Below are 27,981 nucleotides of genomic sequence, written 5' to 3' on the forward strand. Positions count from 1 at the left end.
CCAGGGTTGGCTCAGGGTTGGGGCCCCTCTGATGCCAGGGCTGGCTCAGGTGTTAATCGTTGCTCTCCTCCCTGCCCCCCCCCCCCCGATGGCCACTAGCCATAGTACTGCAGTAGCCTGCAGTGTGCCAAAAAGCCTTGGAACACCACGGACGCTTCCCGTTCGGCTCAACCAATCAGGGAGCACCGCTGTTCAGAATCCCTTTCTGGAATGCCCGTCGGCATGGAGGTACAGTCAACCTCCAGTTTGAAAATTCAGCCTGTAAGTCTGAAACTGAAGGAGCACAGCAGTGTCACTCTTCACTTATTCACTCTGGCTGAATGAACTTGAGTGACCTTTAACCCCACAACCAGGCTGGCTGGGAAATGAGGTCATGACAGTTTTCTTTATATAATGATACCAGAAAGGACATTCATTAAAATAAACAATGACTTCATAACATACATACATACACACACACACACACACACACACACACACAATGCATAACATATAAGCACATTCAAACCACTTTGTTTGCATAGCTGATTAAGGACCTCTGAGAAACATTGTATTTCTATGGAAATGGTTCTTCTCTGCAGGTTTGACCATCTCTACATCTTTTACTACAGTAGTTCACTACTCAACTGAGATCTGCTTCAGAGACACATTCCCAGGGACTTAACTGTCCAGTCTTACCAGTTATTCTTTCAAATGTACGTTTTCACCATTTTGAGGAAGGACACTGTTGTTCTCCAGAGTGGACACCCTACCAAACCATCCACCATGGTTTCCTGGTAATTCCTGCATAACCACTACCCTGTACTGTATAATCAAAACAACCTATTAAATAATCCAGAAACACAAAGCATAGACTCAGTAATATCTTAAAAAATTACATTTATTTAATAAAGGCTGAGCAAGCAAATATCAAAAAAGAGAAGCAAATGCAATGCATTTTTGGGGCCACCATCTTGTAATCTTGAGATACAGTAATGTCAAACCGTTACAATGGAAATAGATAAACATTCTCAAACAGAAAACCCGTAATGTAAATGAGGATCCATGACTGGTACGCAAGTGGAGAGTTCTTGGGAAGAACGGCTCTGAATAAGCACATTTCTTCAGCGTCACGGCGCAGTCTTTTGGGCCACGCACAGGAGAAAAAACAAATGGCGGGGAATAAAAACCCCACACCTTTTGGCACCCAGTCTGTTCACACTAAAACATGAAATGATCATAATCCAAATGAAAGTTATTCACAATTCAAGCACTGTGTTAAATCATTCACAGAGTTCAGTTTCAGTACATGCTTAACGTCAATACATAGTTAGCAGGATCTCCGTTAGAACTGCTACGTAATATTGGGCTCAGTGGGAAGTGATTATCACAGAAGAACAAGTCAGTCTCAGTGCTCCGAGAAGACACCGCAGTGAAACAATGCAGGTGTCCCGCATCAAGTCTTCATCGGACTGGTTTATTTCACATCAGTTATGGTGAGAGGCTGCTCAATACTGGCTCAACACAGTTGTATTAAGGCATTCATGACCAAGAGAAACAGTAGAATGTATTTCACAGACTAAAAAAACTTCTGAATTAACAAAACGCCGGTTTCCAAACACTGTAGCTAAGACGTAATCAGTGACACTCTTCAGCACGATATATTACGCCATGCACCAAAGTGGTTTTATGCCAGCAAGAATGCCACACATGAGGAAGATCTGTACTGGGTTTCACATCTAATCCAAATGAACAGACTAAAATAAACACAACAGCAGTGTTGTATAAAATAGAGCGAAAAGAGCTGAACTATGATAAATAATCACAACTTCACAAAAGATCTCTTCAAACTAAAACAGGAAATCAAACTAAATATCAGAAAAGCAAGACCAACATAAGTGTGTAAACACACGCGCACACACACACACACACACACACACACACACACACACACACACACACACACACACACACACACACACTTTTTGCAAGAGCTCTGAGCTCGGGTTTTCAGTGCAACAACAAATCAAAACACCAACTCATTCAAAAAGCACTGTACACACGCAAGCAATTATTTTTGACTACTCAAGGCACTTCTGAAGGGCCAATGGCCACCAGTTGGCGTGCGTCATCAACGAGAGCAGTAGTCAGGTGAGAAGAGGCGTAGTTTCGGGCTGCCCGTCATGTTTGATGCCATCGTGTGGTTGAAGGGACTCCCAGCCGGTGTGACTAGACCAGAAAACAGGCAGGAGATTATCAAAAGGAGATTATCGGCACTCACGACAAATAAGGTCAAGCTGCTCACAAAACCTGCAATCATATCTGTGTGAAAAACCAAAGCCTGTAGCACATCAAAAGTAGTCGGTTCATCCTTGACCTTCACTGCAAAATTCTGTAGTCACTGGTAGTTCATTGGTAGTTCGGTGGCTGGTAGTTAATTGTATCAGTGTGTCTCAGTGTCTCGGTGACCATCCCTCATTCTTTGATGAGGAGTCAGGACGGATCATCTGTAGCACTAGGACTTTGAGGGCTGTAAGGTCAATGCCTCTGTAATAATGTAGAGCAGTTCTTCTCTACCCAGTTCTCTGGGCACACCTACCAGTTCCATGGTTTTGCTCTAGCCAAGTTCCCAATACGTTCGGGTAAAGAGCAAAAAATACGGAAGCGTCATGGGGGCCTCGAGGACTGTGTCACGTAACGGCTGCAGTACCTGGTGGTGGTGGTGATGATGTCCTCTGGATGAAGGCAGGGTGAACAGGCTGGTCTCTGGGAGAGAAGAGTGCATGGCAGACTGCAAAGGTAGACAAGACCATCAGCGCCAGAATCTCTGGCCAGCAGTGGGTCCAGACCACCCACACAAGATGGTGGGTCCAGACTGGCCACTGAAATCTACTCCAAGAGCATTTACAGAGCCGCATCACTCACAGACAGCGACACTTACCAATAACAATAACAGCTGTTCCAGCCAGAAGAGCGAAGAGGGTGAAGAACATGACTTGGTAAGAGTCCACAAACTGCTGGAAAATACCGGCACCTTCCCCTCCGACGACAGGCGCTGCAAGGCACAGCACATTCTCCATCAGCCGCTCCCAATCAATACCGCGCCCGTCTCTCTAAACGAGTGCTGTGCATTTTCTAGCATTCTAAGGCCTCAGACAATTTAAAAGGTACAAGTAATGCTTGAAAATCACTAATCACACATGATTGTAAATAATCTCCATTGCTGCCCCAAAGACTTCTGGAGTATTTAAGATATTTTCCCAGCTCACTGTGAAACAGTCCATAACTTATATGGTTAATTCATTCACCAACATTCTGAAACAACAGAAACACTTTATTGCCGTTATATTGCTTTGAACATCATGCACACTGAAAGGACACGAACCTTTGGCTGAGGTACCCATTTCTGGCCCATGCATCACCGTGACGGGAACGTCGAGCACCTGGCCACTGGAGGAGCTCGATATGGACAAGCTGGCTGAGGTGACTCCTCGCGGGTCAGCCAGGTGGACGGAGTACTTAACGAAGCTTGGATAAGTGTAGGAAGCCTCCTTCTCCTGCACCACGATGGCGGGCGAGCTCGATTTCACCTAAATATATGGGAGAAGAGATAAAAGGAGCAGCAATGAAGCCTTCACTGATGAGGGACCGCAAAGGCTGTGTGACCTGTGTAAGCCCTGAAGAACATCAGGCTCAGGATAAACACAAATATAAAACTAATATACTGAAGGGTATATTCAGTAATTTATTACTCTCTATACTAATATATACAGTATATTACTCTCCAGACAGTTCAGTACAGGCCATTTGGAACTGTTCAGAGTTACAGTTAATGACTGGTCAGTAGAAGACCCCCCCCCCCCCCCTTTATTCTCCTATACAGAATTGACAATATTGTTGATGCAATATGGTTCCTACTGGCCGGTTCAGAGGTGGTGTATTTCTAACACTGGGTTTGTTCAGAGGTGGTGTATTTCTAACACCGGCCCAAGCCATGGTGTGTGGGCGTTACCTCCAGCTGCTGCAGGGACACGGGGGAGCCATACACGGTGAGGTCAGCGGCAGTGTGCTGGCTGCTAAGGATGATGACCGTCTGGTCGGCGTAGAAACCCGGGTTGACGGGCAGCTGGGCTCCGACCTGTTCGCCGGAGGAAGGGCCGGCACCCACGGTGGCACGCACCACCACGCTGGTGGCAGACACGCTCAGAACCTTGACCTGCTGCTCCGTCATGGGCTGGAGGGTCAACACACAACTGTAGAAACCTGCAGGACGTTAAACCAAGACCAACACGCAGACAACGGACACGAGTGAGTCATTGACATGGAGCAATCGCAAAATCAGAATTAATAACGTGTTTACGGGGAAAAAAAAGGCAATTATTTCATTATTCAAATCAATCAACTGATGGCACTGCCAACTGAAAATTAAGCACCTAATCATGATTTTAATCAGCCTGAGTTCTGCATTTTAAACGTGGCTCAGTAAGAGGACTTCACAGGGTCTCCGTTCATCGGTTTAATCCCATGATTTGTTGGGGAGAACAAAAGTTCTCGCTGACAACAATTATCCCTCCTACTATCAGGACTCAATCAAAGACATCGTCAGCCCACAGCACGGGATATGAAGTCTCCATGGTTTCTGTTCTGGAGCATTCTTAAACTTGTGAGCGCTTGATAATATCACCCAGTTACCTACAGCATATCAAACACATCAGTGCACTTACAGATCTGTGTTCATTAGCTCACCTGTGGCAGCATCAAAAGCAGTTTGTATCTGGTAGATGTCGTGAGCAGAGAAGTCGACTGCATCGTTTGTGAACTGCAGATGACAGCTGATGGAGGCTTCAGGGTGGAGAGAGTTGATACTCTCCATCTGTACAGACGAGCAGGTTCCTACACACACACACACGGCAGAGAGGTGTGTTTACTCAATTGTGTGACAACAGGTACACATAGTAGAGCATCAGTAAATAAAACATTTAAAATATGAACATGCGTAAAAAATGTCCTTCCGTCTGTTATAGAAATCTGAATGTGGCAATCCAGTTCTGCACGGTGTACGTGTGCAATCATTTCAAAGTAGTTCTACATGTATGAAGATTCATGGCAACTCCTCTGTTGACCGGAGCAGGCCGCATGTTCACGAGTGTCGTACCAATGAGGTTCGGTGCCTTGTCTCTGGTGCTCAGCAAAACCTTCGTCTCCCTCTCACTTCTCACCGCACCGGACGGAACCGTCACGGTTGTCCTGGAGACACCGTTGACAACAACCTGCAAGAGAGACGTTATTTAAATTCAGAAACTCTTGTCAAAACGTTTTCCTCCCTTATAGTTATAGTAACAACAATACAGGATTGATGATTGTGGAATAAATATAATATTCCATTACAAACATGAAATGTAATTGTATTTTAGCAACAGTATGAAATGGCCCACGTGTTAAGCCCGTGTCAGTGCACCACTAATGCAGGTGCCACATTAATCAGGCAGCCTGTACGTGTGTAGGGTTCAGAGCTCTCACAACCTACATCTGAACACGTGTGTGTGTTTGTACGTGTGTAGGGTTCAGGGCTCTCACAACATACATCTGAACACGTGTGTGTGTTTGTACGTGTGTAGGGTTCAGGGCTCTCACAACCCACATCTGAACACGTGTGTGTGTTTGTATGTGTGTAGGGTTCAGGGCTCTCACAACCCACATCTGAACACGTGTGTTTGTACGTGTGTAGGGTTCAGGGCTCTCACAACCCACATCTGAACACGTGTGTGTGTTTGTACGTGTGTAGGGTTCAGGGCTCTCACAACCCACATCTGAACACGTGTGTGTGTTTCCCATCTACTCCACAGCACTGGTCAGGAGCGCCGGGGCTCGTGGGGTCCGATCGTAGACGGACGGGTAAGGTCTTACCTCTCTGTAGGTGCGCAGCTGCCCAGGGATCTCGTAATACACAGTGGCCACGCCCTTCTCTCTGGCCACAGCCACGCCTGTTTTGGGGTGGAGCTCAAGCACTGCGCTGGACGAAGAGCTCCAGGAACCGGAAACACCTGCAGAAGACGCAGAAACGCAAGTGTCCGAGGTGTCTTGTAAAGCAACTCGTGGTTATACGAATCGACTGCTGTTTATTCCGACAGCACCGTTCGTGTTTCTGCAGTGTGGCCACGGCCAGCAGGCCCCTCACCATCCTGGTTGGCCAGCTGGGCGGAGAAGCAGATGACATCTCCGACCACCAGGCTGTGGGCCTCCGCCGGGTGGATGGCATGTTGCACAGGCAGGGCGAGGTAATCAGCCAGGCCCGCCTGCTCCACGTCCCGCACGGACAGCAGGGTCAAACCCACGTTAACCGTGCGCACCGTCAGGGTGGAGTTACTGGGGCCTTTCCCCACCTGGACCAGGTCATCTCTGAAGGCACCAAAAAAGATGGAGGATGGATGTGGGGGGGTGTTCACAGCATCCGTCATTTTAACAACATGCACTTCTCCAGTCGGCCACCAGGAGGCTTTACAGCGTTGGAGGTGGGGGCGTGGTAATGTCAAAGTTCTCATTCTTCACTTTCCCGCCTAATTTATTCAGGTCAAAATGACTTTCAGGGCTGTGCGTTATGGCCTTCTCACCACATTACACCAGCATAGACAAGGGTCCATGTTCACTACTCTTATGACAATATGAAAACTCCACAAAGCAAAACAGACATCTGACTATTCCATCACGCTAAATTTCCATGCCATTAGCAACACTGACTGGATCACAGTGCACGGACGACTACAGCCCAAAGACGAGCACCCCTGGGGCAGGGCGGGCGGGTGGAGGAGGACCTGTTTGTGGAGAAGGCGAGCTGAGAGTTGTGGCTGTGTAGCGCCTCGCCGCTGCTGTCGTGGACGTGGGCGGTGAAGGTGAGGACGGCTCCCAGCGGGACAGCTGCCAGGGTCTCCCTGCTTGCTGTGGACAGCACTGGACCCGTGCTCAGTCTCAGGTAGGACACCGTCACCACCTGCATAGATGGCACATTACCGAGGCTGACGGAACACACCTAAACAACCTAAAAAGACGATGCAACGATGCTTCCAGATCTATTAAATTGCATTTTGTTTGTTGATTATCATTTGTGGTTTTTAAACTGACAAACGCTGCAGGTGATGCGGTCCTGGAGCATAAGGAGGAAGAGGAGGGCTTGCCTTCACTGCAAGGATGATGGTTTGGTTGACCCCAAACGACTCCTGGGAGGTGATCTGTAAGGAGGCGGTGCCCGTCAGAGAGCCGGAAGACACGTGTCCTTTATCGTCTACCTGGATGAGCACCGCTTTGTCCGGGCAGTTTAGCACTCGATACAGCAAAGCACCGAGCCCATCCCTGAACATCGAGCAGAGGAGTATAAAATGCAGGAAGTTCTCCCATCATGCACCACTCCTAAGGTGATTATGAAACACTCTGTGGATTTGGTTGTTCTCGGTCACTTAATTCATGGCGCTGTCTGTCATTTCAGCCACTTTAAGTCACTCTGCCCGTGTGTAATTCTGGAGTGGGTTTATTGTGTGTGCTCTTTGTGCTAGTTTAAAACCACCAGTGTTGCCCTTGAGGATCAGTAAAGTACAGCCGTCTAAATGAACACTTTGTAGTTCGTGTCAGGTTTTATATGGATTGGTGGCTGTATGAACTATACAGTAGTGAAAGCCATAAAATTCATAATAAGTTTATCTCCCCGTCCCAGAACAGAAGAGCTCACAGCCTTCGGCCTCGGCTGCTGCTGAATTTACCGATTGGTTTGAAGTTTTAGGAAAGAGTTTGGGGACATGAGAATCTCTTCTGCCTGCACTTCAGGGTTCAGGAGTTGCAATTTCTCATAAACCTTAAAACAAACAGAAACCAGTGCCAAACAATTACTGGAGGTCAAGGCAGTGCAGCACTTCTTACAAGTCAGACCAATACAATTTGCCAAGAGACAACCTTATTTCGAGGTCACGTAAAGCTTGGCTATTTTATGCATTGTTTTTTTTTTTGTTTTATGTATACAGAACTTTTTAACGCTTATCTAACACTTCGGTAAACTTTCCTTCCATTTCATGCAGTTTAAACATGGAGCGCCCCCTGTTGGGTGTGGTGGGGAGTACCTGGATTTGGATCTCATCGGACAGCTCCAGGGCGTTGCCCTCCAGGTGGCCGGCCTCGGGGGCCACGGCCTTCACCACCACCCTCAGGCCCGTGCGGCCCTTGCTCCGCCCCACCACGTTCATAGCAAAGTTGTGCTCGGCAGACAGCCGGATGTTGGCCTGCAGGGGGCGACGGTGAAGGCAGAGAGGGACAGGTGACCTTCAGTGACCTTTGAAGGTTGAACTGCATGCCTTGTTCGAAGCACGTTGAGGAGACCGTGAGCAAATAAACGCTCTCCCCCCCGAGGGACCCTCACCTCTGAGTGGCGCGTGTGCACGTCCAGAATGTCCCTCTTGGTGACGGTCCAGTGGAAGGTGAGCCCGGGCAGGGCGTTGCCGAAGGAGAACGGCGTCTGGCTGCTGGTAAGACCCATTACATGCACAGGCATCTGCAAAACAGGGACGGACATGGACACACACACAGAGAGACAGACAGAGACAGACACACACACACACACACACACACACACACACACACACACACACACACACACACACACAACGGGGTTAATGCCCATTTCTCTGATTGGTCACCATTTCTTTTCTTTACGTTTTTGATCGTTTGTGCTTTGTACTTTGAGTCAGGGCAGGTTAATGTGTTTGTTGTTTAGTTTACTGTGTGTAACCCCGAGGGCTGTCAACCTCCTGCCCCGTTACTACTTGAAAATAAACCCTTTACGCACTCATCTAGAGCCACGTCTATTACTGCTTTAAGCCCAGATTCCCGGCTGTAACAGCATTCATAAGCAACACGATGATTACCATGGTAGCAGTCTTCAGTCGTGTGATTGGAGCTCTGATTCGGATGGCTATCAGCTGGATCACCTCCACTTCAACTCGATCCTGCCAACAGTTCAACCATTACGAACCAGAACAGTAAATATCAAAAGAAGCAGGATTTGAACACAAAAGCTCGAGTTGCGAGCAGGTCCAGATCTGGCCCTGGACCAATGGGGAACCTGCATCATTACCTGAGAGACCACCACCAGTTTGCCCGTTTCCGTGTCGACTGCTTGCACTACTCCGGTGACGGTCATGTTGCCAACGGAGATGCCCCGAACGAGCCCCACGCCGTTGACCGACGCAACGTTGTCTTTGCTGAGAGAGAAGAGGATGTTGGAGTGTGGTTGTGGGCCACCTTCAGACGTGATCTACACATTCAGGAGAACACACGAGGGCAACAGTCACAACACGAACCACGGAGCTCAAATGAAGCCAACAAAATCGGCAACAAAGCGACCACCGTCGCTGTGGCCTCAATTAAACACTAAATCTTGTGTATTAATAAAGAGTGTGTGAGGAAGAGCAGCTTCTTCACCTGCATGACGGCGCCTATGATCAGAGTGATCCTTCCTGGGAGCAGCCTGAAGGGCGGGAAAACCTAGACAGAAGGGAGAAGAACAAACCATTCAGTCATTTACATTCCTACCATTACAAACGTACTACATACAATACAGCATGCGTTTGAGGATGCTGTGTGTTCCATAGTGTGTGCGTGTGTGTGTGTGTGTACTGTAAAATAAAATCTGCATGGGAAACATGTTAATAGGGATGTAATGCAAATGCATAGCTCATAGATGATACGAGTGTGCATCCGGTGGTGAGGGAGGATCTCGGGGGACTTTACTTCGATCTGTTGTGGTGCAGAAGTTATCTTCCTGCCGTTCTTGTCCGTGACCACCGCAGACATGCTCGTCTGGCCTATCACCAGGCCTTTGACCAGGAAGGTGGCAGTGTCCTTCTCTGGGTACTCAGACAGGGCTCTAAACACAGGAACAGATGCTGATGACTTCAGTCAAGATTTCTGTCTCCCATAGAATACCCATGGCAGTGTTCTGGGAATGGCACAAGTTATTTTTACTCACTGCAGAGAAACGATTGATGAGGCAGCCTTCAGTTGCAGGTCCATGTGTGAGAAGTACTTGGCGAGGAACGGCTGTTTGTTGTCGTCTAAAACTCGGACGTAAGCTTTGACGGCCTTCCCGATCTCCACCTGAAACGCAGCAACACACCCCAGCGCTCGGCGTCAGACACGAGCCTTAATCAGGCCCTCTCAATACTGCACGACAGGCCTTTGAGAAATGCAGCATCACAGGAGAAGTCCATGTGCAAATGAGCAGTGCTCCTCCCCCCCGTAGTAAGCACGCCGTTCTGGCACATGCCGAGTGCGCTCGCCAATTGCAAATCCTTGTGATCAGCTCCCCGACGGAGCGTGTGCGTTCACATGGAGCGACGCGTCTGCCAATTCCAGCATTCTGTCTGGAAGCCAAGTTACGCTGGCTTCCCTCTCCAGCCTCTTCACAGACAGAATGCTTTTGACTGAAGAACTCTTCATTTGATGGTCTGGGACTGGTTTCCCAAAAGCAGCAGTGTGAAGATCGTTTTAAATGAGAGTATTCAGTGCGACACACTGCACCATTTAAACATGATCTTTGTGATACGAAGCTTTTGGGAACGTCAGCCCTGAACATCTGGACGTATGAAAGATTCAGTAACAAACAGGAGACCCGACGTTCAGACCTGGTCTTAACCGGCACAGACGTTGGTACAAAACAGTTAACACTGCTGGCCCTTTGAAGATTAAGAGATGGTCAGATGATGCTGGAATGTACATGGAGTTCCTGTGTAGAACAGAGAAGTGACTCACGATGGAGACACACACTCCCATCCACTGACCTTATCAACCACGCGCACATAAACCTCCAGGATGTCCGAGATGTGCACCGTAGCTGTGGCAGGGGCAGGGAAGGTCAAGCAGAGGTCATGAACTATGACCTGCAATACTCCGGGCCGCACTGGCACAACCTGATACACAACAGAAAGCGTTTAAAATTCGGTCAGGTTTCGGTTCAGTTTTCAGCAAAAAGAAAAGCATGGATGGGGGGGAACGGGACAAAAACACTGGTGTGTGTCCACCCCCCCAGATCCAGCCCAACCCACCTTAGTAGTTCCATGGGCCTCCTGGAACACCACGTCAGCTACTCCCCCAACACTGGTATTGACAAAGAAATATCCTGAGCCCTCCCGCAAAGTCAGGTCAGCCTGCAAGAAAGCATGAACGAACAAGTGTACAACACTTTAAAACATCACCATGGTCAGAGGTCAGAGGTGGCCTGTGGGAGAGGAAGAGAGTGTACCTGCCCCCTGGAGTTGTACATGGTGAGGAGAACGTACCTGAACCTCGGGGTGGTTGTAGATGGTGAGGGACTCCGGGCTGACTCGAACATCCTCCACCAGCAGGAGATCCAGAGTAGCGGAGACGGGGGACAGAGGCTCAAACTAGCAGAGACAGGGGGACGCATTACCAGTACAGTGGGACGCATTACCAGTACAGTGGGACGCATTACCAGTACAGTGGGACGCATTACCAGTACAGTGGGACACAGCACCGTGTGGTACATCCTCAGTCCTGAGTTCCACTTAGGTTTAAGTGCAACATTTAGCTGATGCTTTTATCCAAAGCTTATAATTGATACCAGTGACTGAGGGTTAAGGGTGTTGCTCAGGGGCTCAACAGGGTTCATCTGGCAGTGGTGATGCTTGAACCAGCAACCTTCTGATTCCTGGTCCACTACATTAATTGTATCTACACCACCCCACTGTATCTGCACCACCCCTGACAGGGCAGCTTCGATCTGCCTTCCTACGCCTTTGTTACTTCTGTTTTTAGTGTCTATCATCCGTTGGCACTAGCAACCAGCATGATGACAATACACAAACACGCTTCTGCGGTCACAGACGGCCTCTCTGTCATTTCCTTCCCAGCTTCAAAAGAACTGAAAGCAGACGCACGAGCTGGTCCAGGAAACGGCTGCCACACGTCCACCTACCCCACGGGAAACGGCCGCGGCCTCCAGGTGAGACGCCTTGTAGCCGACCGCCGTCACAGTGATGGCCGCCACTCCCGACTCGTGATGGACAAGAACCTTCTGACGACCTGGAGGGAAGGAGAAGAACTTCAGCAGGATGGACCAGCGTGAACAGAAAATAAAAACATCAAAGACATCAGAGAACTGGTGCCAATACATAGCTATAAACCATCTGCCTGAAAGACACCCAGAAGCTCACGTGTGTCCACGTGTAACCAGAGTCTGTGGGTTAGACCAAACGGCACCCAGTCCAAACTTCTGGTCCACCCTGAATCAACTGCCCTCAGTCAGTTAAGTACTGGTTGGTTCATGAAGTAGGACAGAAGGTCCGGAGCCTGTGGGTTAGGAGTGGTGTGGATGGACACCTGCTTACCGTGAAGTTTCTTCTGTTTGTTACTGTCATCCACTAGGTGGAGCTCCATGGGCCTGTTGGGCTCGATGCTGGCCAGGGCCACCCTGGACGACTCCCACACCACGCTCAGAGAGCTGAAGTTGTCGAACTTCCTGCCTTGTTGGTCAAAGGCAGTCAGGTCCAGCTGGGGGTTCCGATAGTTAGACACGGGTACCTGGCACAGAGACAGAGACAGAGACAGAGACAGAGACAGAGAGAGAGAGAGAGAGAGAGAGAGAGAGAGAGAGAGAGAGAGAGAGAGAGGTCACATGACACTCCAGTGCTAACAGGAGGCGGGGTCAGGAGGCAGGGTCAGGAGGCAGGGTCAGGAGGCAGGGTCAGGAGGCAGGGTCAGGAGGCAGGGTCAGGAGGCAGGGTCAGGAGGCAGGGTCAGGAGGCAGGGTCAGGAGGCAGGGTCTTCGCCTGCTCACCACTTGTTTGTTCTGCTGGAGCAGGGGGCAGGTCAGGTCCAGCTGGGGGTTGGTGTAGACGGGGACGAGGGTGAGGCGGGACGGGGGAGCACAGATGAACTTCACCACCGCCGGCTCCACGGCTGGGAACGGGTTGGTCAGCGTGGGCTGGTTTCCCACAGTCACCTCCAAGACCTGCAAGACCCACATTGGCCAAGCAGTCAGAACCAGAGTGTGACTCTACAAAACCTATTTGGTGGACGAAGTGTAGACGTGTCTTCTTACTCTCACCTGCTCAGCGAGGGCGCGACAGGTAGCTCGCACCAGGTGTGTGGAGTAGCTGCGTGAGGGCGGGCCCGTGTGGGACAGCACCACGCTCGTCGGGTCCTCCGCCGACAGGTTTCTGAAGAACTTGGAGGGTTCCAGAACCCATGGCTTGGGCCCACCCTCAAAGAGCATGTCTTTAGAGGAGCCAAGGGTAACCACAGCAACAGACACGGGGTCCACAGCCTGTCACATGGGGTGGAGAGAAAGCTGGCTTTAGGAAAACAAACAACCCCAACCTCAGATGCCCTCAACCCCAACCTCAGATACCCTTAACCTGAAATTCATACAGCAGCACAATCACTTAATAAACTAAATCAATACAAGCCATATAACGGTGGAGAAAAACATACTTGCTTTATATCAGTCAATAAAAAAAAACAGACTTTATTAAAACTGCAATAAAATATTTTGACAATGTACAAAAAGACTCGCCATCAGAGGAGGGTAGGCGGCGATGGTGATCTTGGTGCTCAGGTTAACGTTGCCATGGGTGTAGCTGACCAGCAGGTTGGTGTAACCTGGGGCTAAGGCCTGGACTCTTACACCACTGCAGTGGTCCTGGCCTGGGGGTAATTTACCTGAAGCGCACACACAGTCACTTCACAATGAAGCTCAAATGTCCCAACGGACCTAAATATATGCAGCTGTGAAGCAAAATGCTACAGGAATGAATAATTTCAGACATATCATTGAGGTCCAGAGATCATTTGAGAGCAAGGCAGATCAATTTCACCCTTAATGGAAGTTTCAAATCCCTCAGCAACAGCAGAGAACTCTTTCCTCAAGCTGAACCTTATGGGGTCATTCCATGTCGAACCAACCGAAATTTAGATTGACCATCTCAGAATCCCTTCAAACTTTCCCCATTTGTAGGCAGATATGTTTCATGGAAAAATACAAAGAATTACAGCCGTTTTTGTAACCCCCCCCCCCCCCCCTCACCCCAGATGCATATGGCTAAATAGCAATATTTCAATGTGAATATCTCTAAAACTATTACAGCTAGAAGGCTGAAAAATTTTAGAAACTTGTATACTTGTAATTTATGTACTTTCTGGTGCTGTAAGTTGTGTTGTGTCAATAGGAAAAAATCCCAAAGTTGAAAAAAAAAAATCAACCAAGAGTCATTTTCACCTGTCATTATCTCATGGATGGAGTAGAAGGCGGCTGATCTGTTTTGTGTTTCAAAGTACTTCTAGTGGCAATGTTAAAGTAATAATTAAGTTGCCTGTATTTGGTCCAGTTTTTGCACAATTTGCTGTCAAATATCCAATTTCACACGCAAGTGTCCTTGTTTGGACACTGATTCCTAAAATACCTATATTCATTTTTTCAATTTTGTTCCGTTATATACACTTTGATATGTGCTGATTATATGGTAGAAAAATTGGAATGGCCTTTTTTGATATAGTGGTTTTATTCACCACTGAAAATCACCAATATCATGGAAAAATAACATTCAAAAAAGAGAAGCAAAACAAAATTTGTTGTGCTAAAATGCAGTATTTACACAAAAAAATTAATTTACACAAATTTACACAACTTCTTGGTTGATTTGACAAAACATGATTTGACATTACAAGTACACAAGTTTCTAAACATACAAAAAGATGTTCAGCCTTCTAGCTGTAATAGTTTATTAGATAGTATATTAGATATTATTCGATATAGAGATATTCACATTGAAATATTGCTATTTAGCCACTTTCACAAAAGATGCGTCTGGGCGGGTGGGGTTTTTTTTTAACAAAAACGGCTGTAACTCTTGAAATATTGAACACGGAACAGAAATACTTTGGATTTTTCCATGAAACATATCTGCCTACAAATGGGGAAAGTTTGAAGAAGAAGGTCTGAGAAGGTCAATCTAAATTTTGGCTGATTTGATATGGAATGACCCTATGAATATGTGAAGCTCAGCAGCTCACAGAAAGTCAAAGGTTCCCTCAGGTCTATGAACAAGTCCAATCAAACCATTAAGCAATGGTAAGCAATGCTGAGCTCTAATTACCCCTGCACATTACCACAGTCTGAGACACAGGATTTAAGACCAATATGTCCTTCAATTCCAACACCTTCTTTAAAAACTCCTGCTGGTTAAATATTTGCGTGCTATATAGTGCTAGACCGATTGGAACTTGCTCACCGTCAAGCAGCTTGAAGATGCCCTGACTCTCCGTCTCCACCTGCAGGTCAAAGTGGGAGCAGTCGCTCAGAGTCACCCTTTCCCCGGCCTCCCAGTTCAGCCGGCCGAAGAAACGCAGCGGCAGGTCGAGATGAAGGCCCACCCGCACCTCCACGGCACAAGGGCTGAACTCCATCCCCACGGGCTCGATTACGTACACCTGCAGCGGTGAAGGAGGAGACGCTGATTGGGTTTCACTCACCGTCATTCAATTTCACATCCAAACACTCACATTTGGTAAACACCAGCCTAGCAATTGTGTAATTGACCCTAAACGTGGTGTTTGGTTTGCACCTTCATCTCCCCATAATGGAGAGGGTGGCGGAGGTCGTGGGCGTAGACGGTGCTAACGCCAACGTCCCGCACGGTGGTCATGACTCCCTTCACTGTGACCGTGGCAACGGCAGAGTTGGAAGACGACCAGCTGAAGTTCCCGCTGCCTCCGGACGCCTGGCAATGCAGATGAGGATGGAATAATTGAACTCGTGAAGTCAAGGAACAAGGCTACAAGGGTAAAGTCAACTTCCCAAAGTCCAAACCTTCTTCAGTGGAGAAACACCAAATATCAACATCTATGCATATTCACATTTGCAGAAGATGAGACCTAAATGTTTGGGTTGCTACATCTTAAACCCAAGACGAACTATAAGTGGACTTGGTCCTAAGGGCCTGTTGGACAGACCAGCATATCTACACCTGCACCACTCAACCATCAGCTGCTTACGCTCTCGTGGCACTGATAATGTGCACGCATATTTTATATACGCCGTATTTTGCCATCTAATCTACAGTAATTCCACGTAATTTCACCACTAAACTGAACAAAGCTTCGACTCGACGTTTCAGCACCTCGAGCGCTCGGCAGACTTTACCTTGATGGTATACTGGTAAGCGCCTTCTTTGGGTTGCCATGGAAACGTAAGTATCGAAGGCGTGAGGACTATGGGTTCGTAGATCTCCACATCCTGCTCGTTCTGCACTGGAGTTGGAAGCGTGTGGACGGTTCCTCCCTGATGAAAGATGTCGTTTGAGTGCAGCATGAGATAAACCCCTCAAGGGACCGCGACACACGCCATATGCCCATATTTACTCGATTCTGGGCACGCTGACAAACTCCTGAAAAAAACGCAACAGGACCTACTCGATCCACAACGGACTTTAGGGTGCCATCAATGACGGTTTGCCCATTTTTCAGGGCCTTCACACGGTGGTAAGATCCATTCAGGGAAGAGTGCAAAACTTGGAAGAATTCTTTGGGGAATGTCGTTTCTATGCGAATGTTCTGTCAGAGAGGCACAAAACGTTTTAACTTTAAGAGACACTTCATGAATTTACAATAATCTTTTGAACTTCAACTTGCTGAATTTTAAGAATTTATGCAGATATTCTAAATATTCTCTTTATTGCTACAGTTAATCCCAGCTTTACAAGGACCTTGTGTTATTCTGTTTGAAGATGCCACACCGTTACCATAAAGACAAGCTTAAAGATCAGGATGATGTAAAGTGGGTACCAAGCAGCAGGACTGGCGTGTAAGACAACTTTCTGCAAGCCACTTACATCAGACAGATGAATCTTGTTACTGGACTTGTCAAACACTTCAATGAAGAGCTCATAGATCCTCTTGGTTTCCAGGACCCAGCGGTCTCCAGGCTGAATCTTAAACACTGATAAACCCACAAAAAACACACCTTACTAAAATGTACAAGATTACAAGATTTAAGGCAAGACTCTAATAAGTAATTACTCTAACATTCTGATTGAACAATGACACCAACCCAAGTATCCGGGCTCCACTACATACAGGGTGCCGTTTGGAAGGCGACACGCCCCCTTTAGCCCGAGACCTGAGCACGCGCAGTTAAGGGAAGTCAGAAATGGTTCAGTAACTCGTACAGCCTTTCTTCACTTCACATACATTGCCTTCTGCGATTCTGATAAGGCGTTGCTAAATGAAAACCCAAATCAATATCTGGAGTGCAGGATACTCTTGTGCTCGAGCACGACGTTGGTGTGGCCGTGCTGCAGCGCCAACACGGTGGACGTAGTCTGGTCGAGCTCCGCTACGGCCGAGCGCGGGTCTCCACCCGCGGCTACCACGTCGTTCTTCAGGTTGAACTCGTACTGGTCACAGGGCATGGCCAGCTCTGAGAGAGAGAGAGAGAGAGAGAGAGAGAGAGAGAGAGAGAGAAAGAGAGAGAGAGAGAGAAGGCGTTACTGCACCCGGAGATGGAGGACGGATCTCGCACCCATGTTAGCTGAACCACGTGCGCACCTGTGATCTTGCCCTGACGGATCTTCTGGACCTTGTACTTGATGGAGGTGCCGGCGAGCAGGTAGACATCGTAGGCAGGACTCAGGAGAAGGTTCTCCAGGATCAGCAGCTTCACCTCTGCTGCACCAACGTTCTTGTGAACGGAGTTGAAAACATGCAACTGGTGACTGAACACATCCAATATAGCGGTCGATTGTTCTGAGTTTATGCATTTATTTATTTATTTATTTATTCGAGTGCTGATTTTTAATCAAGATCCATTTTGGATGGGAAGAATGAGTAAAGCAGGCGCACATATTAATGTGGTAGATTAACACACGGTTTTAAATGTTGGTCTACTATAAATATGCCTCACTAGATCCAGTTTTTTTAAGAATTGTAAAATGTATCACTCAATAAAGAACATATCATCTTACATATTACTATCCCCTGTGCAGTGCGTGCATCGTCATCCCCTGTGCAGTGTGTGCATCGTCATCCCCTGTGCAGTGTGTGTGTGTGTCAACCCCTGTGCAGTGTGTGTGTGTGTCAACCCCTGTGCAGTGTGTGTGTGTGTGTGTGTCAACCCCTGTGCAGTGTGTGTGTGTGTGTGTGTCAACCCCTGTGCAGTGTGTGTGTGTGTGTGTGTCAACCCCTGTGCAGTGTGTGTGTGTGTGTGTCAACCCCTGTGCAGTGTGTGTGTGTGTGTGTCAACCCCTGTGCAGTGTGTGTGTGTGTGTGTCAACCCCTGTGCAGTGTGTGTGTGTGTGTGTCAACCCCTGTGCAGTGTGTGTGTGTGTGTGTCAACCCCTGTGCAGTGTGTGTGTGTGTGTGTCAACCCCTGTGCAGTGTGTGTGTGTGTGTGTCAACCCCTGTGCAGTGTGTGTGTGTGTGTGTCAACCCCTGTGCAGTGTGTGTGTGTGTGTCAACCCCTGTGCAGTGTGTGTGTGTGTGTCAACCCCTGTGCAGTGTGTGTGTGTGTGTCAACCCCTGTGCAGTGTGTGTGTGTGTCAACCCCTGTGCAGTGTGTGTGTGTGTCAACCCCTGTGCAGTGTGTGTGTGTGTCAACCCCTGTGCAGTGTGTGTGTGTGTCAACCCCTGTGCAGTGTGTGTGTGTGTCAACCCCTGTGCAGTGTGTGTGTGTGTCAACCCCTGTGCAGTGTGTGTGTGTGTCAACCCCTGTGCAGTGTGTGTGTGTGTCAACCCCTGTGCAGTGTGTGTGTGTCAACCCCTGTGCAGTGTGTGTGTGTGTGTGTCAACCCCTGTGCAGTGTGTGTGTGTGTCATCCCTTGTGCAGTGTGTGTGCATCGTCATCCCTTGTGCAGTGTGTGTGCATCGTCATCCCTTGTGCAGTGTGTGTGCATCGTCATCCCTTGTGCAGTGTGTGTGCATCGTCATCCCTTGTGCAGTGTGTGTGCATCGTCATCCCCTGTGCAGTGTGTGTGCATCGTCATCCCCTGTGCAGTGTGTGTGCATCGTCATCCCCTGTGCAGTGTGTGTGCATCGTCATCCCCTGTGCAGTGTGTGTGCATCGTCATCCCCTGTGCAGTGTGTGTGCATCGTCATCCCCTGTGCAGTGTGTGCATCGTCATCCCCTGTGCAGTGTGTGTGTATCGTCATCCCTTGTGCAGTGTGTGTGTATCGTCATCCCCTGTGCAGTGTGTGTGTATCGTCATCTCTTGTGCAGTGTGTGTATCGTCATCCCTTGTGCAGTGTGTGTATCGTCATCCCTTGTGCAGTGTGTGTATCGTCATCTCCTCTTAAGTCACGTAAAGCTGATTTGGCAGTACACTGGTACAAGCACCACAGAGCTTGTCTGGCTCTGCTATTGCCAGCATCACCACAGAAATTATGGGATGGTATTACGCAGGACAGGCTATTTATAGAAACTCTCCACTAGGATAAGAATCAAGATGATATATATGAAAAATAAGCTTGATTTAGTCGCTCTCCCTACAACACACACACACAAAAGAGAGAGGGGAGAAACTGAAGTACTGTATAGAGAGCCTCCTGGAGTGTGGCCTTCAGCTTGGCGTGCCCAGTTTTGATCCCCGAAACCAAGATCACGTCTCCTTGTTTTCCTACTCTCTCCATCTCCGAGATATAACTTGGGGGGGTGTAGGTCGACTCTGAGAACTTGAGTACCCTAAAAGAAGCAACAGCACCAGGAGAGAAGAATCATGAAGGAGCTAGCATGAACTTTCACCTCTCAGACTGTAAACCTTCTGTGCAGAGCAGAGATGTAAAGCCACACTGTGACTTTTACACTGTTTCAGTACTCAAACTCAACAAAACTCAAAACATAAAGGTCAAACTAAATAGATATGTACTATGGTGTCCATGTACAATGTGAAGCGTAAACACTCTTGAAGACCATCTCTGTTATTACCGTAATGAGTTGTAGGAGTCGGGGAATGTAGCCATCTCCGTCCCTTTGACGAGACTCCAATCAAACGCGAGACCAGCTAGCGTACTGAACGTGTTTCCTGCAAAAACGCAACAATAAAATTACAAATGAACAAGAAATGTTTTTAAAATGACACTAAACTTATGCCTTCCATAACAGTGAGCCTATTCACACTGGATTTGCTCGGTACCCTGCGTGCAAACCTGAACACAGAGATTAACTGAATCCCCAATTAGTCATTAATTTGCAATAGCAGGCAATGTGGAGAAGTGTAGCCCTTTGGGTCCAGAAGACGCTGTTGCTGAAACCTAAAGGTGGACGTGTCATGAATCCTCAAACACCACCTCTACACGATAGTCAGGAGAACGCAAGAAAAAGTGTCTCCCAAAGAGCTACGGTGGCCAGCAGAGATCAATTACATTTTTCTAGCATTTTATTCAGGTTTCTGCTCGACTTCAGAAGATTAATGGATAAAAGATGCACATAAGGGAAAAGCTACAGCACTGCTACAGCACAGGCAAAAACGTTATTTATTCTACTTGGCAAATTATGACATTCCATTACATTTCTTCTTACACACCCTTAGATGTGAAGCACCTCACGGAAGTCACGCGTGTACTTACTCACAGATGGAGAAAAGTGAAGTGTCCACAAGGAGGCGCCACTAGAAACACTCAACACTACGCTACTACGCCGCAGTGGTGCTTGGCATCAACAACACTGCCTGCTCTTGCTTTTACGAGACCTCTTATCTAATCATGGTACCCAGGTACAGGGATCTTCCACTTGACAAGCAGGATTAACTAGTTAAGTCTCTTCACAACATGGAGAAACTCATTAGCCTTAAGGCCACGGTTCTTGTGTGCACATAAAGCTGAACACACATAGCAAAACATGCTGCCCTGAAGACACTGAGACACAAGTCTTGCTTCAGGACCTGATTAATATCTGCTGTCCATTATCATCAGTTATTTTATTAATAATGATGACATTTGCAAGAATATTTTGCCCAAATAGTATGTCCATTTTTAACATACTGATTGGAAATATAAACTTTTCCGAAATAGTTCCGTTCTTAGATATTGTTAGAGTCATTTTGTTTGTGCTTTCTGAACTTAAGGCTGGTCTCACTGCGTTGCTGTACCCACCCTCAGAGTCCAGAGCGTGGATCTTCAGCCTGAGAGGGGAATCCTCCAGATGGAGCTCCCGGGTGGTGGACACGATCTGGATCTCATTGATGATGTCAACAATGGCATCACAGCGTAGAACCTGACCCGTCACTGACACAGTCAAAAGAAAATGTGCTCACACCGTTGAAGGAAAACACGTTTACAGTAAAAGTGATTAAGAAATACATGGTTAGCAAAAACATTTAGATGTTTAAAGGACATTTAAAAGAGTGTGGAAGTGTTAGTGGGGACACGTGGCCAGTCTCTCCGTTGTTCTGCACGTGATGGAGAAGTCATGGACACAAACATGACCGTGAGCAGGAGGAGGGTCAGCTTCCTCACCTACATCCTCTGCTAGGATAATACTGGTGAGCCTGGCAGGCTGGGTGGATCGGGCCTGCAGCACTGCCCTCTGGGAACAGTCCCGCTCGGAAACATCCACGGCCTCGATGCTGGCCACCTCCGGCCTGTTCGAAGACCTGTGGAACATCATCAGTAGTTCTGCTGTGACTTTAGTTGTGAGCAGGGCTAAACTGTACAGAGGAAAGCTCTGGTTTTGGCTACGTTTCACATCCACCATACCGTACTTCCTGCTGGGTGGTGTAGAGTACGGTGAAAGGATTGCTCACATGAGATCCTGTATTTATTTCATTAAGCAGTTTCAGTAAGGAGATTACATGCAAACATCCATGACACGAGTGCTTAGATTGAACCCTTTTCTGGTAGGCAACTCGTGTATTGTTTATATTGTCCAAGGGGCACCGACTCATTAAAATGAACACAAATCAACATTTCAAATTGGAACAGGAAGCCAGACGTCACATCGTTCTAGAACGAGGGACACGTGCGTCACTTTAGCGGCAACCTGCTGGGACGCGGTATACTGATCAAAATCAACATTTGCATACAAAACAGCTGCATGAACTCGGTCTGGGTACCATAAACAGCAGCATCCTTAATACGCCTAATATTTAGCGACCATTTATTTAACCGGGATGTATTTATTGCCATTCCTCACACTTACCATCTATAGCACCCCTCCGTTGCCTCCAACGTAAAGTTGATTTTCGTGCCTCTTGCAAGAGGCAGCAGAACTTTGGGAATATTCAATTTAGCAGCACGAGTCCAATGGCAGTAAAACAGTACCAGGAGGAACCCGAGTGCTTGGCAACGCGACCAAACGTTTGCCATTGCGTTCCTGCTACAGAGTTTGGGGATTTGGACCATTCACAGACACAATTAAGTTGTTTCAGAGTCGCGAGTGTACACGCTTCCAGCCTATCAAACAGACCAGCATGTCCAGGGTGATACTCGATTAATCAATATATCAGATCTAATCGCCGGTGTCCTTAAGGAAAACAGATCATTGATACAAGTTTCAATATTATACTACACGGTGGCTATCGCATAACGCTTAATTGCAATCTCGATTCTTAAGACACACAATTGTTCATACATTTGTACTGCAAATTAAACTAATGCGAGAAACGCATATCCAACTATTTTATATTTTAGTTTATGTTAACCGAATTTTCTAACTATTTTTAAGAGCCAGAGGTCGCGTGGAAATACCCGCCATCGCGTAGCTCACAACTACGGCACCGCGGTGCATGCTGGGAAACGTATGCCGTCATTCAAACGAGGTCAGGAAGACGATGACGCGCTTGTTTAAAGAAACAGCGTCTCTAGCGCTTCTATGTCACGGCTCGCCTTATAGATGACAACGAATCGTTTTCACAACACTTTGCATACCACTTAGTGCATTTCAATTGACACTCAAGTGCGGAAAGAATCAGGACAAAGACAAAACCATTCATTCAGTCAGTCGTTATGATGATATTACAGTGAACACAGGCTGGTAATATTTGTTTTATATCTATTCATAAAATGTACGCGCGTAATTCGTATGACTTATTAAAGATATAAAATAGTTGTCGGATAAAAAAAAATCTTCAGCAAATGAAATCTACTCAAGTCTGGATGATGGGTTCAGCCAAAAACATTTATTCCAAGGCTCGCCAGGAAGCTATCTTTCTGCCAGACTGACTCGGTCATTTGTAACCGTAAACACCACCAGTTGTGAATTCACCAGAGGGCTGAGATAATATGAGCAATCTAGGGCATACTACAGTGTGCATAAGATTTTCTTTCTCAATAGTCGAATATCGGGCTACTAAACGATACAAATGTTTGGTTGGCTATCTAGGCAAATAAACTCTTGAGAAATCTTGTTTTGTATTTTGTATTTATCTCTATTTATCCTTGACATCCTCGTGTCATATACGCTATTGAGCAGCATGGTCCAAGTGCGAAGAATGTTTTTTCTTAAAAAGAAAGAGAATATTGACGTTTATAGAGAAGCAAGGGAAACTAATTAGGAATAATGGATTTAATTTACAACGCTTTCCTGAATTGAATTAAGGGGCTTAGAAAATGAATAACTGAGTAAATTAAAGTTCAGTTTATTTTAGCCGCCCCTAGAGGTCAGTGACAGCCGTCATTCCATCATAACCGAGTTTGTTTCCACAGATTCGTGGAGAGGCGAGAGTTCATCACGCTGTAATGAAAAACAGCCTTTCTCCCCAAAACGTTTTAAAACATTACGTTATTTTCTTTACAAAACTGGATAATTGCGGTGCAGTTCAGTTTGTTAACAATAAAAGTACAGTAAAACACGATAGAAAGAACCCCCCAGCAGAACAGCCATGAAATTTGTATTGGGAGAGCTGATATCATTCCTTGAAATAAAGAACTGATATTATCACTTTAATCACTAAACGCATTCCATTACATATTGTTATGTGTCACCGTGTCCCCAGTGTGAGGGGAGTGTGTGAAATCATTCCAGGAATGATGGAGGATGTTGGGAAGGATTCAGATTACGAATGTACCACATGAGGCACAGTGACCCCACTCATGGTTCTGAAGGAACCTGTGACTGTAGTACAAAAGGACTGACCTCATCTGTGGGGGTCTAAGGGGAACTCCTGCATGGAGCTGTTTCTTCCCTCTCCAGAGATCTGTCTGAGATCGTGTTAGGCTCCTGTCTCCAGGGGGAGCTGGAGTTGAGATGCAAAGTCTTTTTTTTAAGGGAGTGGGAGGTATGATATGACTCCTCATCACTTTTTTACAAGATAAACTGTTTAATGAAAAATACTTTTTCAGTGGTGCAGTGCATATAACACAGCTGTGTAGAGCTTTGGATGTATAGCGAATCCGTTATGACTTACACCAGTCGCTCTCTGAGATAACACATTGCACAGATTCTATGAGGTGTTTAGTTTTGTTACCTTAAGTCTATATAATGCCATATAAAGACAAGCAGTGGGTCAAGAATCATCCTGCTAAAGGAAACAGGAAGTGATGTGAGTGTATCGGTCCACTAGCTCTTTGGGCCGACACCTGCTTGCTCTTTATAGGCCTCTGTTACTTCCTCTGCCTTACCACCACACAATCAGAGACCTACTGCACTGCTATTAACACACTCGCACAAAACCCACTTGCAGAATACAGGCTCGTTACACTGGACAAAGGAACTAAGATGGTAAGGGAGAAATGGCGCTGGTAATAAATCTCTGGTAAACATTAAATGCTATCACACAAAAATGATTACATAAAGAAAAACCCCACGGCGAACTCACAATTGTAGTATTAGTAAATTAATTGAGAGTAATTGTTATAGATTAATAGTAATGTTACAGATGTTTCTGTGTTTCATTGCTCTTTTGTCCTTTGGCTGCTGGTGGTCTGACTTATCAGTTGTTATTTTCTAGGAAGTTCATAAAAGCCCCTCATTAAAGGACATTAGCATGGACATGGGCTGTTCACTGGTGGGACCAGCAAGTGTTCCCACAATCCACTGTTTGCCATTTTGTATCACTACTTGTACAATAGCCCTTGTAAATGCCGATGGTTCAGTAGCACACTGTCTGTTGTTACACAACCCAAAGGTTAGGATTTGTTAGCAATCTTAGTAAAGACACAACTGGTTATCAACTCTGTGTAAAATGTCTAGAGTGTTGAACTGGTATGAAATTTATGCAACATTTATGATTAAATATATTTAAGATAAATGAATAAAAAATTTAGTCATTGTCAGTTAAGGAAGGTGGTACTGCAGTTTTATATTGTAACTACACATTTTACTGGTATAGTGATAATACTTGGCCTACTGTTATAATTTCTGTCACAATTAGTCTACATTTGCACTTTTAAAAAGTGTGTGTGTGAGATGAGTTAGAAGCAGAATACGACCTTCTGGGGCAGTCATGGCCTGGCAGTTAGGGAACTAGTCTTGTGGCCGGAGGGTCGTGGGTTCGATTCCCAGACAGGCCATGACTGAGGTGCCCTTGAGCAAGGCACCTAACCCCAACTGCTCCCCGGGCGCCGGGCTAGGGCTGCCCACCGCTCTGGGCATGTGTAATCCACAGCCGCCTAGTAATCACTAGTGTGTGTGTGTGTGTGTGTGTTCTGACTGCACAGATGGGTTAAAAGCGGAGGACAAATTTCGATTGGGGTGTAAAAATCACAATTGACAAAAATATGGCACATTGCACATTTCCATTGCTCAGTAGTTCAGAATGCAGCTGCTTCTCATTATCACCTGTTCAAACAGAAGACTGGAAGTCCACGCTGGGAGTTGCCCTGAATACCTGAGATAACATCATTTGTCTGCACCAGGGGGCCCCATGCTCTGCAATCAAGTCACATCCACAGGCCCCTCGCCAGAGACGGCCCCTATTAACCAAACCATCCAAATGAGTTATTTAGAAGAACCCAAGACTCTAAGACTCTTTCAGAGAGACGAAACTCACCTCCCTGTTTGGGTGTGCTGCTGTTCTTGAGAACAGAGAGGTCAGTGAGATGTCAGTGCCCTGCAGTTGTTAGAGGGTGAAGAAAGAAGCAGTCGCACCGGTAGTATTGGCAGCAGTCACTATTAGACCATGCATGAATGAGAAATAACAAAAGTTGAGGGCAGATACCTTCTCAAGGGTAGACCACCCTCAGCTCAAATTACCTGTGCTGAAAACATTTTGTCACAAGTGAAGATTAAAGGAACATATAGGCCCTGTGAATGCAGAAGCCATCTAATATCCCTACATAGATAGCATCTAGACTTTGCAGGCAATTGATATGAGTCTCTATATAGATACATTCTTTGTACATTTCCATTTTGATGGCGTTTATCGTCGTTGGGGTGCACGTGAATCAACACAACCAAAAAAAGAGGCCAAAACCAATTAAAACAGTCAACAATAAAACCTGGAAATTCTGGTGAATATAAACTAGGCTTAATATAAACAATTTGTCGACTGAAAAAAAAAGCACTGAAGTTGGTACTACACACCACGGCACATTCACGCAAGCTGAAAAATCAGCTAAAACGTTTTAGAATCGTGTGTCTTTTGATCTGTGGACACAGCTAAGCAGGGGCCCCCGAGCAAGACACGCGCTTTGACATCCACGGGCTTTGAAAGAGCGCTGCTGTCACAACAAACGCAGTGGCGTTACATGCGCCGGTAGTAGCCACTTAACAGTGAACTCCACGCTGAAAAAATGTTTCTTTTAAAGGAGCACGTACGAGATTGTGATCTCGCAGGATTAAAGATGCATACCGAAATGTTAAAGGCAGCGTGAAAAAGGTCATTCATATAACGGCAAACACCGCGTTTTAACTGTAATGTTTGAATATTAAAGGAAGTAATTAAAGCAATTTGATTTTGTAATAAATACCAGATAAGTAAACGAACAGATCATAAGGCATTTCAACATTCATGGAAGAGAGATTAAAGGAGCACCCTATATGAGTCGTCTCGTCACTAGTTATTTGCACAGAGAGTGAATAAAGGAGAGAGCGTCCCTCCCTCTGAGAACTTTCCGCGCGCGCGGTGTCCCGACAGCCGTTTGTGAAGAATAAGGACTCCACTACGTGTGCAAGCAGGCGGGACTGCACCAGAGGCTGATAACGCTTCAGGTAAGTTTTCCTCTTGTCTAGGAAAGTGTCTAGATATTAGTTTTGCAATAATTTGCAACTAGGAAATCAGCACAATAAATGCAATAGTATGTAGATGTTTATAGTAATGCCAGAACATAGAAAGAATATCGCTATATTCGTTCTAAAAACCGATAATATGCTAATGTATATGTTTGCAACTATATTTAAGTATTTTGGTTATTTAATGCTGGTTGAAGACGACAGAGAGCGTCTAGCTCTGTGCGGCTGTTACATGCAAGACATTTACATTGTCTTCCTGTCATCTGACATTTCCACATTTTGACTAAAACTGCTGTATGCCCGAGTCCTCCCTCTCTCTATCTTTCTCTCTCTAAGATGCAAGTAAATTAGTAGCCAACCTTTCCCAATTACTATCTGCGCTTCACATATTTAATAAGCCCAGAAACGCTGGGCATATGTAAATATTTTCCTGATAAGATGCCAGTGGCCGTCTTGTTTTAAGGGGAATTCTGTCTGGCACTTTAAACGTTAAAGGCCATATTTCTGATCAGAAGCCTTTGCTTGTCATGTCTGTGGTATGCTGTTCTTTGGCTGTCTTGCCCACATCAAAACAAGGCATGTGAAAGTATCCACAGGATGTTCTGTGAACAGTGTTAATGTCCTCAAATGGTACACACAGGACACAGCTGCTAAACAAACTAGCTAAGTGTTGGTGAAATCGATATAATTGATTTCAAACATGCGTCATGGTAAGACAGGCCTTTTCTGAACAGACAGGTTTGGATTCTTCGATATTTATGCTCTCTTATAGCTACAAGTCCCCCTTTACTAATAAAGGCCGGTGCTGCAGAAGGCATCTGAGCAGAGACCAGCCCGCAGACTTAAGG

General features: G+C 46.5%; 2 protein-coding genes across 3 annotated transcripts in view; one reads left to right on the plus strand and one right to left on the minus strand.

Moving 5' to 3' along the window:
* Window positions 1–862: 862 nt before the first annotated feature.
* Window positions 863–22,741, minus strand: nup210 (nucleoporin 210). Its single transcript, XM_077018803.1, has 40 exons — window positions 22,163–22,741; window positions 21,481–21,617; window positions 21,118–21,249; window positions 19,952–20,048; window positions 19,558–19,708; window positions 17,581–17,713; window positions 17,294–17,452; window positions 17,084–17,152; window positions 16,866–16,972; window positions 16,447–16,587; window positions 16,178–16,315; window positions 15,600–15,755; window positions 15,267–15,465; window positions 13,553–13,698; window positions 13,085–13,303; window positions 12,815–12,988; window positions 12,366–12,558; window positions 11,954–12,060; window positions 11,298–11,402; window positions 11,064–11,165; window positions 10,800–10,928; window positions 9,989–10,116; window positions 9,751–9,886; window positions 9,442–9,504; window positions 9,095–9,274; window positions 8,886–8,966; window positions 8,381–8,512; window positions 8,085–8,243; window positions 7,731–7,822; window positions 7,152–7,326; window positions 6,792–6,967; window positions 6,158–6,378; window positions 5,887–6,023; window positions 5,135–5,249; window positions 4,726–4,872; window positions 3,992–4,242; window positions 3,365–3,569; window positions 2,921–3,034; window positions 2,690–2,770; window positions 863–2,208 (listed from the first exon to the last, which is right to left on the minus strand). The coding sequence occupies exons 1-40, from the start codon at window positions 22,363–22,365 to the stop codon at window positions 2,111–2,113; spliced, it is 5,688 nt and encodes a 1,895-aa protein (XP_076874918.1). The 5' UTR covers window positions 22,366–22,741; the 3' UTR covers window positions 863–2,110.
* Window positions 22,742–26,962: 4,221 nt separating this feature from the next.
* LOC143525185 (fibulin-2-like) overlaps window positions 26,963–27,981 on the plus strand; it is a 28,970-nt gene continuing 27,951 nt past the window's right edge. For both annotated transcript variants that reach the window (XM_077018804.1, XM_077018805.1), the window contains exon 1: window positions 26,963–27,112. The gene's annotated coding sequence lies outside the window, so the exon portion shown is untranslated. The remainder of the gene's footprint in view (window positions 27,113–27,981) is intronic.

This window comes from Brachyhypopomus gauderio, chromosome 10 (assembly GCF_052324685.1).
Source record: "Brachyhypopomus gauderio isolate BG-103 chromosome 10, BGAUD_0.2, whole genome shotgun sequence".
Lineage (NCBI taxonomy): Eukaryota > Metazoa > Chordata > Actinopteri > Gymnotiformes > Hypopomidae > Brachyhypopomus > Brachyhypopomus gauderio.